Genomic DNA, 16,999 nt, shown 5'->3' on the forward strand with positions numbered 1-16,999 from the left:
TGGACAGATACAGCACACATGTGGGCACCCCTGGACTGATGCAGCACATATGCAGGCCAGTGGCGTAACTACATTTTGGGCGCCCCCCCCCGCCGTTAAAGGGAGGGCGCCCAGCCACTCAGCCGCCCCCCCGCCCGCCGCCCCCCCCCCCCCTCCGCCTGCCGCTCCCCCAGTTAGCCGTCAATGCTGGTGGGGGGGGACGCTGCGAGGCGGCTGAGGGGACGGACGCTGCGGGGGACACAGAGGCGGCAATTACTTACAGCTGAGCCGGGCAGGGGGAGCCGGGAGCTGTCACTGTCAGTACGTAAGGAGAAAAAAAAAAGCCCATACAATGAATCGGCAGCCTGTGATTGGCTGAGCGCTCTCTCAGCCAGTCAGCAATTGGCTGAGAGAGCGCTCAGCAGCCAATCACAGGCTGCCCATTCATTGTATGGGCTTTTTTTTTCTTCTTCAGTACAGACAGCTCCCGGCTCCCCCTGCCCGGCTCAGCTGTAAGTAATTGCCGCAGCTGTGTCCCCCGCAGCGTCCGTCCCCCCAGCCGCCTCGCAGCGTCCCCCCCACCTGCACAGGTAAAGACTGGGGATGGTGCGGCGGGCGGCGGGGTGTAACGTAACTATAGCACTGCAGCCCCCGGCGCCCGCACATGCATAGCGCCCCCCCGCGGTCGCGGGGGCTGCGGTGCTATAGTTACGCCCCTGATGCAGGCACCCTGGACTTATACTGGGCACTGGCAGCAGTAATTAAAAAACTTATTATTTTTTTTGCTTTACATTTTTTTATTAAAATAATGCAGCCCCCTCTATAGCACTAGCAGCCCCCTCTATGCATAAATCACCCCCCCCCCCCCAGCAGGTTTCCCCCTCACCCCTCTCAGCAGACAGCACGGACATATCCGTGCTGTCTGAAATCACCAGCCTGTTTGAAAATGGCGCCGACTGCCGGGGGCTAACTATCCCCAGGTCTCGCAAGGATCCTACAGCGGGAAGATGACGTTCGGCCTAGTTTTGGACTCGGAAAAATGGCGGCGACCATCGAACTCCTCGGATCCGGCCTCGGATCAAGTAGGTTCTGTATCTTTAATTTATTAATACAGTGAAAAGTAACCTATATTCCCTACTAAATACTTTTAACTTTTCATTAACTAAAAAGGTGCAAATATGTTGTATCACATAGAAACCAAACACTGCGTTCCTGTCAACATTTCTAATCCGTGAATTACAGTAGTATATAGGGTGTGACTGTGTTGCCAGGGCTGTAAGGAGAGGAGCGTGGCCAATGTTGTCACACAGTGTGAGATTCCCTGGGGCAGTACCACTAGTATTTACCCTTCTCTACTCTTTACCACATATGGGAGCTGCTGTGCCACTTACCATCTGTAAGATGCCCAGTGCAGTGGGCTACTGAGCCAGAGCAATGTGTGCCACCTTTGTGTCTCCTGGGTTGTTTAGTTAAGGTGGGTTGAGCACTGTCAGGGGGTAGGTGCTGCATGCCAGTATTTTCTAAACCTCAATCCTTAAAGCACAATTACAGTGCAGTTTATAAGTTCAGTCATACTTGAGCACAGGTGCATTAATTAGCATCTCAGTTATTTTAATTTAAGCATTGGCGCTCAAGCACGGATACCCTAAAAACTTGGACTGTTAGTGTCTCTACCAGTTTGGGAACCAGTGATATATATGCCAGTGAAGCACTATACATAAATGAATTGCCATGTGTTCCACTTGCAGCCATTTACATTTACTGTGCAAAGCATGAACCATGCTTACTGACTTTCCATGTGGGAGGGTATATTAGGGAGCGTGGCCTCAACATGGATGTGCAGAGCCAGATTAAGGCCTAAATGGGCCTGGAGCTGAAAATGATCAAGGGCCTATTATGCACAATGATAGGGGTTGTGGCCAGCACCTAATAATGTGGGGGGCGTGACCAGTGATCTGTTTGGGTGGTCTGCTCATGGGTGTGTCTCTATTTGTGTAAATAGTTTCAACTAATTATATATGCCTGGAAAAGGCAGGGGGCTGGCATAAGAAAGATGCAGGGAGATATATTGGCGGGTGCCCTCCAAAGGTGCACCCGCAGGATGCCGATGTCCTAAGATACTTGCGGGGTGAGGCGGCACTCCAGTCATAAAAAAAATACTGAAAGACAAAACTTGGTAGACAACATTTCAGCACCTTTTATGTGGTCACCTAAGTTTACCACACCATATACCCCTTATACAAATCATGCAACACAATAGTAATCCCCTTATACTGTACCTCTTACACATTATACCACATGGAATGAGACAAAATTCACACAGATTGAGTCAAAATTCACGTTATGCCACACAGATTAAGGCAAAATTCACATTTTGCCACATGGATTGAGCCAAAATACACACTATACCAGGCATGTCCAAACAGTGGTCCTCCAGCTGTTGTGAAACTACACGTCCCAGCATGCCTTGACATAGTTTTAGCATTCCCTAATAGCAAAACTGTGGCAATGCATGATGAGACTTGTAGTTTCACAACAGCTGGAGAGCCACAGTTTGGACATGCCTGCACTATACCAAACAAATTGAGCAATAATGCACAATATGCTTCATAAATAAGGGCATTGTGCGCCAAAGGCGCTCATTAAAAAATTTACACCATAATGCCCATTACATGTTAAGCCTTACACCATAATCTCCATTACATATTATGCCAAACACCATAAGGCTTATTAAAAATTATGCTACATAAGTGTTGCTTAGCTACATGTTCATTGCCAGGGGTTCCATGTTCATTGCCAGGGGTTCCATGCTCGTTGCCATGTGGGATTACATGCTCATTGCCAAGGGGGAATACATGCTAGCGGTAACTGGGGGACAGCAGCCGCCGGGCAGAAATGACAGCCATTGACAGTCAGGCAGAGAGCAGGGGGCTGCCGGCTGTATTCAGAGCACTGCATGTCCCGGCTATTTAAAATAATACCCCTTTCACACCAGAAAATTCAGGGACTTACCCGGGAATATGGTCCCAGGATCATGCAGGGACATTCCTGGACTGGCCCCTTTTACACCAGCCTAGTCCCTGCATTTTCTAGTGTGAGGGGGAGAGAAAACCACCCCCGTCCACCTTTAAACAACCAGCTATATCTTCGGAACCAACTGACCAATTTACATGTAGGCTTCAAATGATTTTGGTCCCGTGAAACTGGGCCATTTGGTTCCAGAGAAATCTGTCCTCAAACAACATTAACAGCCATGAAATTACATTTCAGAAATGAAAAAAAAAATTGGTTTACCTGCAATATCTCTAGAACCAATGAACCCATATGGACCAGGTATCAGATTGAAGGCCCAGCGATTTGGGTTCGACTGAGATCAACCTCGAGCTTCTGTGATGCCGGAGGGGGAACTAGCAGCCGTTGGAACCGGGTGGAGGTCAGAATTAGCGGGTCCCATGTTATCCTATGGGGAAAACATTTGAGGTTTGCCTGGCGGTATCTCCGGTTCCCGGGGGGCTAGCAATGCGGGGCTGGGCTCGTTGGAAAGCCCTGGCCCTCAGCTACAGAGTGGGCCTGGAGCTGTAGCTCCATCAGGCCCATTGTTAATCCGGCCCTGTGGATGTGGCATAGAGGCATGATAATGCCATTATACCTCCATCATTTCCTACTCAATGCTCAGATTACTGGCATTGAATTGTGTGTGTGTGGGTTTTTTTTTTTGGCAGGGTGATGATGAGAAGATTCATCGCAAATCACATCATTGGCCTTCCTGGATCTCCCACACAAAGGCACTCCATTCGTGGCAATGGTCGCATGAACATGTGAAAGATGTCCCTGTTCTGGTGATTGGCGGGGACTCGTAAAAACCTGACCCGGACAAGACCCCGGACTGCAGGACCGGACATCAAAATCTGCAGTCCTTAGCTTGGGGTGTCCTGTCCTGGGGGGTGTCTTGTCTGGGGGAATGCCTATGGTAGCTTTCACCAGGGACATGGGGAAGGGGAGATTACAGCTTCTCCGTGTGGTCTGGACCGTTCCGGTGTTTGTACATGGCCGGACCATACAAGGAGGCTTTAGTCTCCCCCTCCTCCTCTCCCTTGTGACAGCTGGCACGTGAAGCCCCCTGGACAGGACACCCCCAGGACGGTACACCCCCCAGACCGGACACTACAAGCTCCAGACTGCAGATTTTAGTGTTCGGTCCATGTTCTTGTCTGGGTTCGGTTTTTACCCATACCCTGATTGGCGCGCAAAGACAGGTTGTCTCTGTGTGCTGGTGCTATAGATGACGGTGGACCCATCTGTACCTCTAAGCTTTCCAACCAAGGTATAGACATATCCATGGGCAGGGTATCATTATTTCAATTACATTGTACAAAGCTAATGATATTAATTGTCCCAATGCATTGCTATAGCTTTGCATACTGTTTTAAATATATGTTTGTTTTCAACATTTAATCTATTTTTAGACTTATTTAACATGGAATATGTGTGAGTTATATATGTTTGTACTTACATCTTTTATTTTTGAAAATGCCTTTATATGCCAGAACTCAAAGTAATAAAACTACATTTTATGATACAGCAATTGAAGTTAGTTAGACTCCTACATAATAGCATTGAGTAAATAAATGTCATGCTGTCCTTGCTTTCTAATCCATTCCTTACTTTTATGTCCTGAACACTGACAATCAAATAAAATTATTTTATAGAAAATTAATATATAATGTATAATGTAATAGTGTGTAGTAAGCAGCAGTGGCTGCCTGGCAACTTTTGGCCTGGGGCAAACAAAAACAAGAGTCCAAGGCTTTCTGCTAGCACAACTCAATTGAAAAATGGACAATGAACGAAAAAAAAAAAAAAAAAGGGCGCAGTTACCTAAGACCGGTGTAGGTTTACTCAACCAAGGACAATGTAAGAAAAGTTGTTAAGTCAAGCTTTAATCAAATATAACCCCTACAGTACCAGCCCTTTATGATCAGAGCCGGCCTTAGGCATAGGCAAACTAGGCAAATGCCTAGGGCATTTGGAATGCCTAGGGGCACCAGCAGCTTCTGCTGATTAAAATGATATGCAGCATGCCTATATTATGTGTGTGAGTGAGGCTGTATCTGCATATGAAATAGTGTATTCACGGAAATCACTGTAACATAGCATTCCGTATGCAGGTACAGCCAGTCGCACACAGAATATAGGCATGCCACATATCATTTTAATCATTGGAAGCTCCTTGTGTGTGCTGGTCATAACAATGCAAATAAGACGAATTTTCAGCAAAAAAGGCACCCAACATTAGAACTGGCCAGGCACCCAACATTAGAACTGGCCAGGAGCTGCATGGCCTATTGCGTCAAGATGTATGAGGAAACATCTGTATCCAAGCAGAGGCAGAGGTCACAGTGTTAGCGGCTGTGCGAGTGCTGTCTGCGGGTGGGTTGGTTGTGCAATAGTGTTCGGCATATGTATAAGGGGCATTATGTGTGTAATGTATAAATGCATTAATAATGTGCGACATATGTGTAATGGGCATTATGTGTGTCATGTGTATAAGGGCATTAATAATGTACAACATATGTGTAAGGGGCATTATGTGTGTCATTATGTGTATGAAGGGCATTAATAAAGGTTGGCATAATGTGTAAGGGGCATTATGGTTCTAAGGACATTAATAATGTGTGTCATGTGTAAGGGGCATTACTGTGTGGTATTATCAGGGGTGCTGAGAGAAAGGGGTAGGGGGTACAAATTAACCAGGCCAAAGTCTGATGGAAGGGCCCAGTGGGGGCCCCGGGCCCCCTCCACTTAAGTGACAGCAGCAGCTGCAGCTCTTCTCCTCTGCCCAGCACACATTGCTTTGTGCTGGGTTGCAGTGTGGCCATGGAGGTGCTTAAAATACAATATTTTTTCTGGAGTTTTTTCTAAGGGTATAATGTGAGTAATGTGAGGAGTAATGCATTTAAAGTAAAGTGGTACAATTGTGTGATGTAACGTGAAAAAGGGACACCATTGCATGATATAATGTGAATAAAGTTGCACTACTGTGTGGCATAATTTAATAATCCTTGGCCAGACACACAATTGTGCATAGTTAATTATTTGTATTTGTATTTATACATCCCCTCAGGAATGATCAGCATTACAAACTGTTCCATTGTAACCTCTCCCTGCTGACTGTAATTCTGCTGATGTTGTTTTGGTGAATGACGCCTGACTCACTGCCCACGCGGTGCTGGTGATGATGTCATTGCCTTCCACAGGGGTCTTTACAGCAGGAGGTGAACGTCACTGGTGGACTATAAATGTACTGTATGTATGCACACTATACTGTATGTTTTGTATGCTGACGAAAGTTTGAATAGAAACTGAAATGTTGATATACTAAGAGGTGTTTCACACCTGGATATAACTTTCTTTAAGTCCTAGTAAGTGCCACCCTTTCTCCAGGCACCTGCTATATATATATATATATATATATATATATATATATATATATATATATATATATATATATATATATATATACATATACATACAGTAGATGATATGATACTCTTCTTTGTTTGTGCATTTCTTGTTGGTTTGACAGGTGACACACTTGTGATACTACACATTGCAGCTCCTGGAGCGCACATTGATTTTCTGTTTATTTTTGGAAAGTAAAAGTTGACAATCTACAGTACAGGGAAACATTTTATATATTTTTTTTATGAATATCTCTTGAGTGAAGCAAGGTAATGTAATGTACATAATGTGGTTTTGGCACAACACCATGCAGGATTAACACTATATATTCAGTATGATTGGTGCTGTATGTACCAGCATAATTTAGAGAGACCACAAATATTTAAATTAGGAATAAAACTTGAAATATGTGTAGATTTTCTCCTTTTATACACATAAAACTCTATAAATTCTATGCCTGTTGCCAAATGATATATTCTGCAGTTCAATAACATAAACCTCTGTGGAGAGTGGCTGACATTAATGTAGCCTCAAGGAAAAAGAAAACTGGTGCAAGAGTGTCCATCTGCAGTCCATTTAGTTATTCATATCAGTAGGTTTGGCCAGGGCGGGTGGCCAGAAAGGTGTACTTTGATGCAGAGGCGTAACTAGAACTTTGTGGGCCCCATAGCAAAATTTATAATGGGGCCCCCCTGGCAATGCCCATTACACATTATGCGACACACTGAAATGCCCCTTTCAGAATATGCTACACACCATATTACCCTTACACATTATGCGAAACACTGCAATACCCTTACACAATATGCGGCACACCATAATACTCTTACACATTATGCAACACACCGCAATGGCCATTACACAATATGCAACACACTGTAATACCCTTACACATTGTGCGACACACCGAAAGGCCCCACACATTATGCAGCCCCCCGTAATGCCCATTACCAGCTATGCCAATAGTCACAGCCTGATAAACACATAAAAAAAAGAAACACATAAACACAGATTATGGTTTTTGGTTTGTGCTGCGCTCTGCCCTTAACTGTACTCCTAAGTGAGTGGCATCTGTTATCTTACAAGAAGTATGAAAAATAGTGAAAATTAATAGAATATAAAAAATATAAAAGTAGATCTGAAATTAAATTTATAAATATAGATAATAGTATTTGGATCTGTAATATCTGGTATATCTGTAGGGTATTAAGATAAAGATGAATGTTTGGCTAAAATCAATGGTACATTTATTGTTCACATCTAAAAACAATATTTCTAAAAATCATGTCAATATTTGGCATACACATAAGGAAATATAAATATCAATCATAAAATGTAGGTATTCCATCCATTGCTACGAAAGGGTTGTGCATAAATGGGTGTTCCTAGTGATTGTGAAATTGAGGCAATCACTTGAAGTCACTCTGTTCTTAATCCATAAATATAACCCGCTTGTCGGGGGATTGCTGGCTATTTGAAACACAGTATGCAGTCAGATTACTGGTATAGTTTACAGTATATGATGTTAAGCATACCGGGGGTGGATGGCCAGTCTGAGGCAGGATGGAGGGCGCCGGGTGGACACCAGCAGGCTCCGTGCACTGTGCATCACTTCTCTCCCTGTTCGGCTTCTCCACTCCCCCCCTTTTCCGGCCCGGCTCCTTCTGCAACAGTGCACACTCACAGCGCCAATCCCGCCCGGCTCGGCCCGGCTCCTTCAACACGCTGCTTCCCCTTGCCTGGCTCCTACTTCACGGCGCAGCATGGCGCGCCGCTACCCCCGCCTGGCTCCTTCCCCACGGCGCAACCCCCACCAGCGGCTCTATAATAAACGAATGAAGCTAACGAGGGTGCAGGGGACTGCTTGCTGTCCACGGGGCCCCCCCAGCTGCTGGGCCCCATAGCAGCTGCACCCCCTGCATCCACGGTAGTTCCGCCACTGCTTTGATGGATGCACGCGTGACACTCAACACGCTACAATGTGGCATGATGTCATCACCTCACACACGCTTTCACACTTTTATTGTCTGTACTACCCAATGGTGAAAAATGTATATATATAGCACATGTTACTTTGACAGGGAAGGTGGGGTCCTCTCAGCTCTGTCCTCTCAACTGCCCTCCCTGCACCTATGGTAGTCAAAGCCATACCTCCCAACTTTTTCGTGGCCTCTAGAAAAGGGGGCGTGGCCTCACGGGGTGACGCGAACTCCGGCCACGCCCCGTTTTCGCCGATCGTCGGCGCTGAATAGATGCTGTGCGCATCTATTCGGCAAGCTGGGGGGGCTCCCAACTGTCCCCCCCACCACGGGACAATGGCGGCCCCGGGCGGGACGCGGGAACGTCCCCGAATATCGGGACGTTCCCGCGGAAATCGTGACAGTTGGGAGGTATGGTCACAGCCCTGAATCTGAGCCATACAAACCAGATAGTAAAAGCTGAATTATATATGACAGTTCATAATGCATTGTAATACAGTTAAATACTTTTTGGAAGGAAGATACTTTATGGTACTGTACTGATAAATGCAGGAAGTAGATGTAGCCCTCAGCAACTTGTATTGCTTCTTGTGGCTTAAATTGATTCCCAGTAACATAGCTCATCAAATAGCCTTTGTTGCAGAAATAACTGTTACATCTATAATTATATCTCGCTACACTACAAATTAAATCTTCAAGAGCTCATAAAATTTACCATAGCTAGTGTCAATGATACAGTGAAAAATATACTGTTAAATGCATTCGCCAAAATAATCCGTAACATCTTAGCAACTGTTATTTTGGTACTTTCTCATCTTTGCTGCCACTGCTTACGCTATGGAACTTTCTAGCATACGACAAGCCACGAGGGTTATTTTTATGGTCCACGCCACCCTCCTGTGTCCACGCCACCATCTAATAAATTTAATAAAGTTGTGGCAAGCGTAACGGAGCGAGCCACTGAGCATGAAGCGTAGCGAGCGGACAATTACGATCCACATAGCGACTAACGTAACTGGCGTAAGCGGTGGCTGCAAAGATGATGAAGTACCATTCTTTTCTACATTTATTCCACTTTTTTTTTAAATGTGTATCTTACTTCATATATATGTGTGTATATCTCTCTCTATATATCTTTATATCCTATAGATTGTAAGCTTGCAGCAGGGCCCTCATACCTCCAAGTCTGTCTGTTGTTACCCAGTTTGTTTTATCACTGTCTACTATTGTAAAGCGCAATGGACTCTGCTGCGCTATATAAGAAACTGTTAATAAATAAATTATATGTATATATATCTATATAGATAAGAAGGTTGTTCAGGGCGGCACTTCCACAAAAGGTACTTGATAGTTGGTGCAAGGTCCATAGGATATAACATAGAAAGCACTTACCCCCCACACACTCCTGGTGAAGGATCCAGACCAGCACACAAACGTAGGTGAAGAAAGAAAAGTTTTTATTCCATGCTGTGCAGTAACAGTGACAGCTTACTTGGCCCGACGGCCGTTTCCACTGCACTCAGGCAGTCTTCGTCAGGGGTCGAAGACTGCCTGAGTGCAGTGGAAACGGCCGTCGGGCCAAGTAAGCTGTCACTGTTACTGCACAGCATGGAATAAAAACTTTTCTTTCTTCACCTACGTTTGTGTGCTGGTCTGGATCCTTCACCAGGAGTGTGTGGGGGGTAAGTGCTATCTATATAGATATATATAGAGAGAGAGAGAGAGATACAGATGTACCACCGCACTGGCCTGTGACAACACACTCTAGTAAATACAAATACAGGGGGCCCAGTATATATATATATATATATATATATATATATATATATATATATATATATATATATGTATATATATATATATATATAGATAGATAGATAGATAGATAGATAGATAGATAGATAGATAGATAGATAGATAGATAGATAGATAGATGTGTGAAAAAGAGATGTCGTTTAACTCTTGGCCAGCAGATGGCAGTGTTTTGGAGATTCATGGACACTAGACATATATATATATATATATGATACATACACACACATATACATCCCTACCTTCTTTCTGTTGAGTTATCTGCCTCAGTCTGTATTTTGTCTACTTGAAATGGCTTATTTTCATTTTTCACTTCTTTATCAATCCTCTGCACCCGTTTTAATATGTCACAACACACTTTGTCAAAACTGTCTTCAGGCGTGGCCGGGTGTGTCCAGACACGTCTGGGGTAAGGGCCAAGAGGTGGAATGTGTTTGGGAAAGCCTGCAGCCTCTTTTGGTACAGATTCAGATGAAAGCATCTTGGCAAAAGTCAATAAAATCCCAACGTCAGCAACTCATCCCTGTCCTGGGCCCTATCCTCACTGACAGTTTTCCTCCAGCAGTTAGGGGCACCTGGGCAGGTGCAGGACTGTTGCATGACTGACAGCTGAAAAAAACAGTGGCTTGCAGAGTAGCACAGGGCACCGGTGAGTAAAGCATGATGATACAATCCATATAAGAAATACATTATAAAATATACAAAACAAAAAGCTAATTTTAGAAATGTTAATATTTTTTAACGTGACCATTACTATGCAGGAGTAATTTCACTAGCGATAGTTTAGTAACAGATTCAGCAATGTTCATCACTTTTCTAACTATCAATCAATTTAACACATTTCTAACATAGGGCCCGATTCAGATTTTTTAGATGGGCTGCAAATTTGAAGCCTGTCTGATAATCGGAAGAACCGTGCTTGCGCAGGTCCGCAATGCGCATGCACTAGCCCTCTGTGTGAGCAAGCCGCTCGCTAATTGATTGACGGCGGGTGGCCATTTGGGGGCATACTGCCAGCATTTTCTGGGTGTTTCAGAAAACACAACCTCCTTCTCTCCATGGCCTTTCCAGCGCAGAGTGAGTCCAGGCTCGCTCAGCACTGTGAGCAGGGGAAAAATAATTTGAAGTTGAATGATTTTCCCCTGTGCGCACGGCTGCGAACACATTCGCAGCCATGAACTGGGGCTAGGGGCACATGCTACCTGCTCACTAGCCTCCGAACACTCACGAGCAGATCTAATTCAGGCCCATAGTGCAGGGGGGAACCACTTCGCACATACATGCTATGATGTATCTAATATGTGTACTGCCTGGTTCCCATGTAAATTAATAGCACTGTGTGTATCAGGGGGTGCCGGACGAGTTCCCGACAGTGGGGATCCCGACAGTCATTTACCCGACGTCGGGATCCCGACTGTCAAAATGCCGACAGCTGGGTGCCCGACGGCCACCCGCTATTTTCCCTTGTGGGGGTCCACGACCCCCATAGAGGGAGAATTGGGGCTTCTTTGTGCTCGCCATGCTGTCTGAGTCTGGGCAGTCGGGATCCCGACGTCGGGCTAATGATTGTCAGGATCCCGACTGTCGGAACCCCATACCACACCCGTATCAGGCACCATGCATCACTCTGGACTCAGCATACGGCCTCACGCTTCTTCTATGCCCACCCACAGACTCGTGAAAAACTAGCAAATGGTGTCTGGGGGCAGACTAAGGAGGAGTGTGTGAAGCCTTAGCTCTGAGTGACACAGGGAGCCTTTTACACACAAGGGATGATTCTAATCCAATCGTTCCACTGTGCGTTCGCACCATGTACCGATGTTGCTGCCCTGCCCATGTGCATATTTGGTGTGAGGGGATACAGCATTGGGGGGGGAGTATTCCCTGGGGTGGCTTTTCTGGGACTCAGTGAGGTGCCAGCTTTACAGTTTACTAAGTCAACCAGGATGACGGCTACAGTGCTGCCAAATCCTCCACCAACTTTATTTTTAAATTATCTAAGCAATCTCTCCTGTGGTTAACATTGCAGAACCAGGAACTGCAACCACCGCTGGTGACTTCTGTTACATTTCCCCAGGATCAGGAAAACACTGCAGCCACTGGGTGGAGGGTGCTGCCATGCTGCCCAATCAGCAGCGATTGACAGCAGGACGGGCACTGGGTGAAAGACTAGGAATCAGAGCGTCTGGGAGGGCACTCTGAGATTTGCAGCTGATAAAGATGATTTTCTAGTGGCCGCCCAGCCAGTGCTTCTGGTCGCATCTGCTGCAACTAGGGGCGTGCATTGGGCATTGTGTTTTGGTTTCGGCTTTGGATCTGGTTATTTAAAAAACAATACAAAACATAAAAACAGATAAAATCACAGAAATTGGGTGCTTTTTTGTTCCTACATGATTATTGATCGTAATAACATTAATTTCAACTCATTTCCAGTCTTTTCTGAACACCTCACACCTCACAATATTGTTTTTAGGCCAATAGGCTGCACCGAGGTAGCTGGAGGGCTATGCAAAGCAACACAAGTGGGCGGCACAAACACTGGACTTGAACTGTTTCAACACTCCTGGAAATACACACCACACATGGTTGCACCCCTGGAATTATACGTTATGCATGGAAGCACCCTTGGACTTATACGGCACACATGGGGCACACTTAGAATTATACAGCATAGTTCATGACCTGACCTGATGCAATATACTGGTGGCACCTCTGACCTGATACAACATACATGGCGGCACCCCTGGATTTATATGGCAGAGATGGTGGAACCCCTGGAATTATACAGCAAAGATGGTGGAACCCCTGGAATTGTATGGCACAGATAGCAGCACCCCTGGAATTGTACGGCACACATGGTGCACCCCTGTAATTAAACTGCACACATTATGGTACCCCTGCCGTACAAAAAAAACCCACTTTTTTTTATTTAATTAAAAAAAAGGGCAGCACCCCTGGAATTATATGGCTGATTTAGCAGCACCCCATAAATGATATGACACACTTACAGTATGTCGCTCCCACATAGAATAATATAGCAAACATGGCTGCACCCCTGGATTAATACGGCACATATGGGCCATCCCTGGAATTATACATGACACATAGCGGCACCCATGGAATGATATACGACAAATGCAGCATCCCTGGAATTATACTTCACACATAGGGCACACCTGGAATTATACTGCACACATGCAGCGCCACTGGAATTTTACTGCACACATGAAGCACCACTGGGAATTGTACAGTCCTGCAGTTAAAAAAACAAACTTTTTCTTTATTTGATTTAAATTAATAAAAATAGCAGTCCCCATATAGTAGCCCATTAGTATTGCCCCCATAGTAGCAGTACCCCTTTAGTAATGCCCCCATTCCTAGATTCCCCAATATTAATAGATAGCTCCATAGCACTTTCCCCTTTGTAGTGTGCCCCATAGTTCCCCATAGTAGTAGCCCCAATAATGCCTTAATATTATAATGATAAATGCCTCCTTATAATAAAAATGCCCTCCCCCCTCCCCCCCCCAGCCCCCTCGTAGCCCTCACTCGGCACTGCATGGACACGTAAGTGCTGTCTGAAGTCAACTGCGGAATGAAAATGGTGCTGGAAGCCAGGACTTACATAGAGTGCCTAGTTTTTGAAAAAATGGCGGAATGGAAGCGAGCTGCTTGGATGCGCCTCAGATCAGGTACGTTGGGCGGGGGGGGGGGACGGTTCTCTTGGAACATAAAATCACTCATGCCTAGATGCAACCACATCAGGCAAGTAGTTAATGCATATTAACAGCTAGTTAAACACATATAATAGTTAGAAACCTAGAAAAGCAACATCATAAACACAGCTGTTATTAACACTTGCTTAGAAGCTTTCTGGAGGTTTGTTGTTATGTATATATGTGGATGTATGTGCTCTGTATTTGCTAGTGTCCAAAATTTGTAATAGATCTGCATACCTCCCAACTTTTGGCTTGAAGAAATAGGGACACTCCGAAAAGGGGGCGGGGTGTATGCAAATGAGGGCGTGGCTTATGCTAATTAGCCGCGACCTCATTTTCATACGAGAATAGACGCTATGAAAATGCGTCTATTCTACTAGATTGGGGGGTCTCCCAACTGCCACCCCCCCGCAGCGGGACAATGCCTGCCGCGGGTGGGACAGAGGGACAGGACCCGAAAATCGGGACTGTCCCTCTAAAATCGTGACAGTTGGGAGGTATGGATCTGCAGTGGGCACCTGGTATTAGTATCTTGGTAAAGATGGCAGGTGGCCACACACCGCAATTATCATCCTGATCGGGCCAATAATTGCACAGTGTATGTCCACAATAATCATCAATTGTTAGTCTATCGGCTATAAACACGTTACATCTGCACCACCTGCAGTGCACATGGTTTTGCTCATTTTGAGAACAAATTTGTACTATGATCAGATCTGAATAAGGGCCTTGATGTATCATATGCAATTTTGCCGCTCGGAACCGGCAGGCTATTCACTGCTGTGAGATTGCTGTGAAATTGTATAATCATCATTTCCATGTTCCTTCCTGGTGACCTTTTTGTGAAGCAGGTTCGGTTACTTACAAGTAAAAGTAAATTTTTTGATTCTTGAAAAGACCCTTCTAAAACTCTAACTATTTTACTGTTAACTGACAGCTTCCTCAGTAAGTGCACAGTGTTACAGTACAGCAAACATGGCAAGTGTTTTCTCCAGTTCTCGGCGCAGTAATTTGTCGGTTCATGCATTAGCTATGTCAAGAGATTGTAACAAGAATAAGTTCCAACTAATGGTGGAGTAATTAACCTGAGACCATCATGGGCTATACTTATGTAGGTTAGACTATTCTTGTGTCCAAATGCTTATACTCAGGGGTGGGCTGGGCCGGGAGGCAAGGTGCCATCTGCCCCCCAGGCTGCTCTGGCATGTGTGCTGCGGGCCGCGGCCGTATCCGCGGCCGCCTTACCGTTTTTTTTTCTTGCACTGCCGGCGGCCATGTTCCTGTAGTCTATTAAAAGATCTCTGCGGCCACAGGAACATGGCCGCTGGCCTCCACGGCTACGTGGAGGAGGGCCCGGCTGCCTGTTCCCTCTATTCACCGTGGCAGACGCTGGGTGTGGACGTCATGACGATGACGTCTCCCACCCACGCGTCTGCAGATGAAGGAAGGCAGGCCGCAATCATGATTGAAGATTCGGGGTGCCGCAGCAGGACAGGCTGCACTGCAGCAGAATTAAGCAGAAGTGAAATGCTGGGACCTGCAGCAGCAGCAGGACAGGAGAAAAAACACTGAAAGTGAGCATAAAAACTCACAACAAAAAAACAATATTTCTGTATAATAATAATAATAATATAATGTCATGGCATTACTTTTATATTATACAGGGGGAGCAGCCTGTGGTGTCATAATTATTATTGTACAGGGGGAGCAGCCTGTGGTGTCATGGCATTATGCCATGACACCACAGGCTGTTCCCTCTGTATAATAATAATAATGCCATGACACCACAGGCTGCTCCCCCTGTATAATATAAAAGTAATGCCATGACACCACAGGCTGCTCCCTCTGTATAATAATAATAATGCAATGAGGCCACAGGCTGCTCCCCCTGTATAATAATTTTGTGTCATGGCATTACTATTATTATATTATACAGCAGGAGCAGCCTGTGGTGTCATTGCATTATTATTATACAGAGGGAGCAGCCTGTGGTGTCATGGCATTACTATTATTATATTATACAGCAGGAGCAGTCTATGGTGTCATTGTATTATTATTATTATTATTATTATTATTATTATTATGATACATAGTTACATAGTTACATAGTAGGTAAGGCTGAAAAAAGACTTGCGTCCATCTAGTTCAACTTGGTATAGATATCCATTGCTGATTTGGTAGGTTCTGGTATTTTACAGACAAATTATATTTCTTATTTGTACCCATGGATGTTTTTCTCCAGTAAATGTTTGTCCAACTTTGCCTTGAACGCATTTAATGAGCCAGCCGTTACCACCTCTCTGGGAAGAGAGTTCCAGAGTTTGACTGTTCTGACCGTAAAGAAATTCTTTCTACTAGCTGAATGAAATCTTTTTTCTTCTAATCTATACTCATGCCCTCGCGTCCTAGATTCCTTTCTAGTAGAAAATAGGGTGTGTGACAGTTCCTTATTTTGGCCCTTGATATACTTGTACATGTTGAGCATGTCCCCCCTTAAACGTCTCTTTTCTAATGTAAATAGTCCCAAATTGCTTAATCTCTCCCCGTAGCTTAAATTCTCCATTCCCCTAATAAGCTTTGTTGCTCGCCTTTGGACTTTTTCTAATTCTATGATGTCCTTTTTATAGTGTGGGGCCCAGAACTGTACTCCGTACTTTAGGTGAGGTCTCACCAATGCTTTATATAGTGGCATAATTACCCTTGAGTCCCTAGTTTCCATTCCCCTCTTAATACATGCCAGAATTTTGTTGGCCTTTTTTGTAGCTACATTACAATGGGCACTACATCCTAGATTGCTGTCTATTTGGACTCCTAGATCCTTTTCAAGTATGGAATTACCCAGTTCCTCTCCGCTAAGGCTGTAACTTGCACACTGGTTGTGTCTCCCAAGGTGCATAACCTTACATTTATCTACATTGAACCTCATCTTCCATTTTTGATGACTTTGCTAAGTTTTGTATCGTCCGCAAAGATGGATACATTGCTGAGTAACCCTATCCCAATATCGTTAATAAAAATGTTAAACAAAATGGGCCCCAAAACCGAACC

General features: G+C 44.9%; 1 protein-coding gene and 1 long non-coding RNA gene across 4 annotated transcripts in view; one reads left to right on the forward strand and one right to left on the reverse strand.

Annotated features, from left to right (window-relative positions):
- Window positions 1-10,818, reverse strand: part of C2H1orf94 (chromosome 2 C1orf94 homolog) — a 198,355-nt gene extending 187,537 nt beyond the window's left edge. For both annotated transcript variants that reach the window (XM_083171145.1, XM_083171146.1), the window contains exon 1: window positions 10,475-10,818. In XM_083171145.1, the coding sequence (XP_083027271.1) occupies window positions 10,475-10,713 (239 nt within the window). In that variant the 5' untranslated portion in view covers window positions 10,714-10,818. The remainder of the gene's footprint in view (window positions 1-10,474) is intronic.
- LOC146058967 (uncharacterized) overlaps window positions 10,805-16,999 on the forward strand; it is a 58,828-nt gene continuing 52,633 nt past the window's right edge. For both annotated transcript variants that reach the window (XR_014470066.1, XR_014470067.1), the window contains exon 1: window positions 10,805-10,881. This is a non-coding gene — a long non-coding RNA (uncharacterized LOC146058967). The remainder of the gene's footprint in view (window positions 10,882-16,999) is intronic.

Source organism: Crinia signifera, chromosome 2 (assembly GCF_055691185.1).
Source record: "Crinia signifera chromosome 2, ASM5569118v1, whole genome shotgun sequence".
Lineage (NCBI taxonomy): Eukaryota > Metazoa > Chordata > Amphibia > Anura > Myobatrachidae > Crinia > Crinia signifera.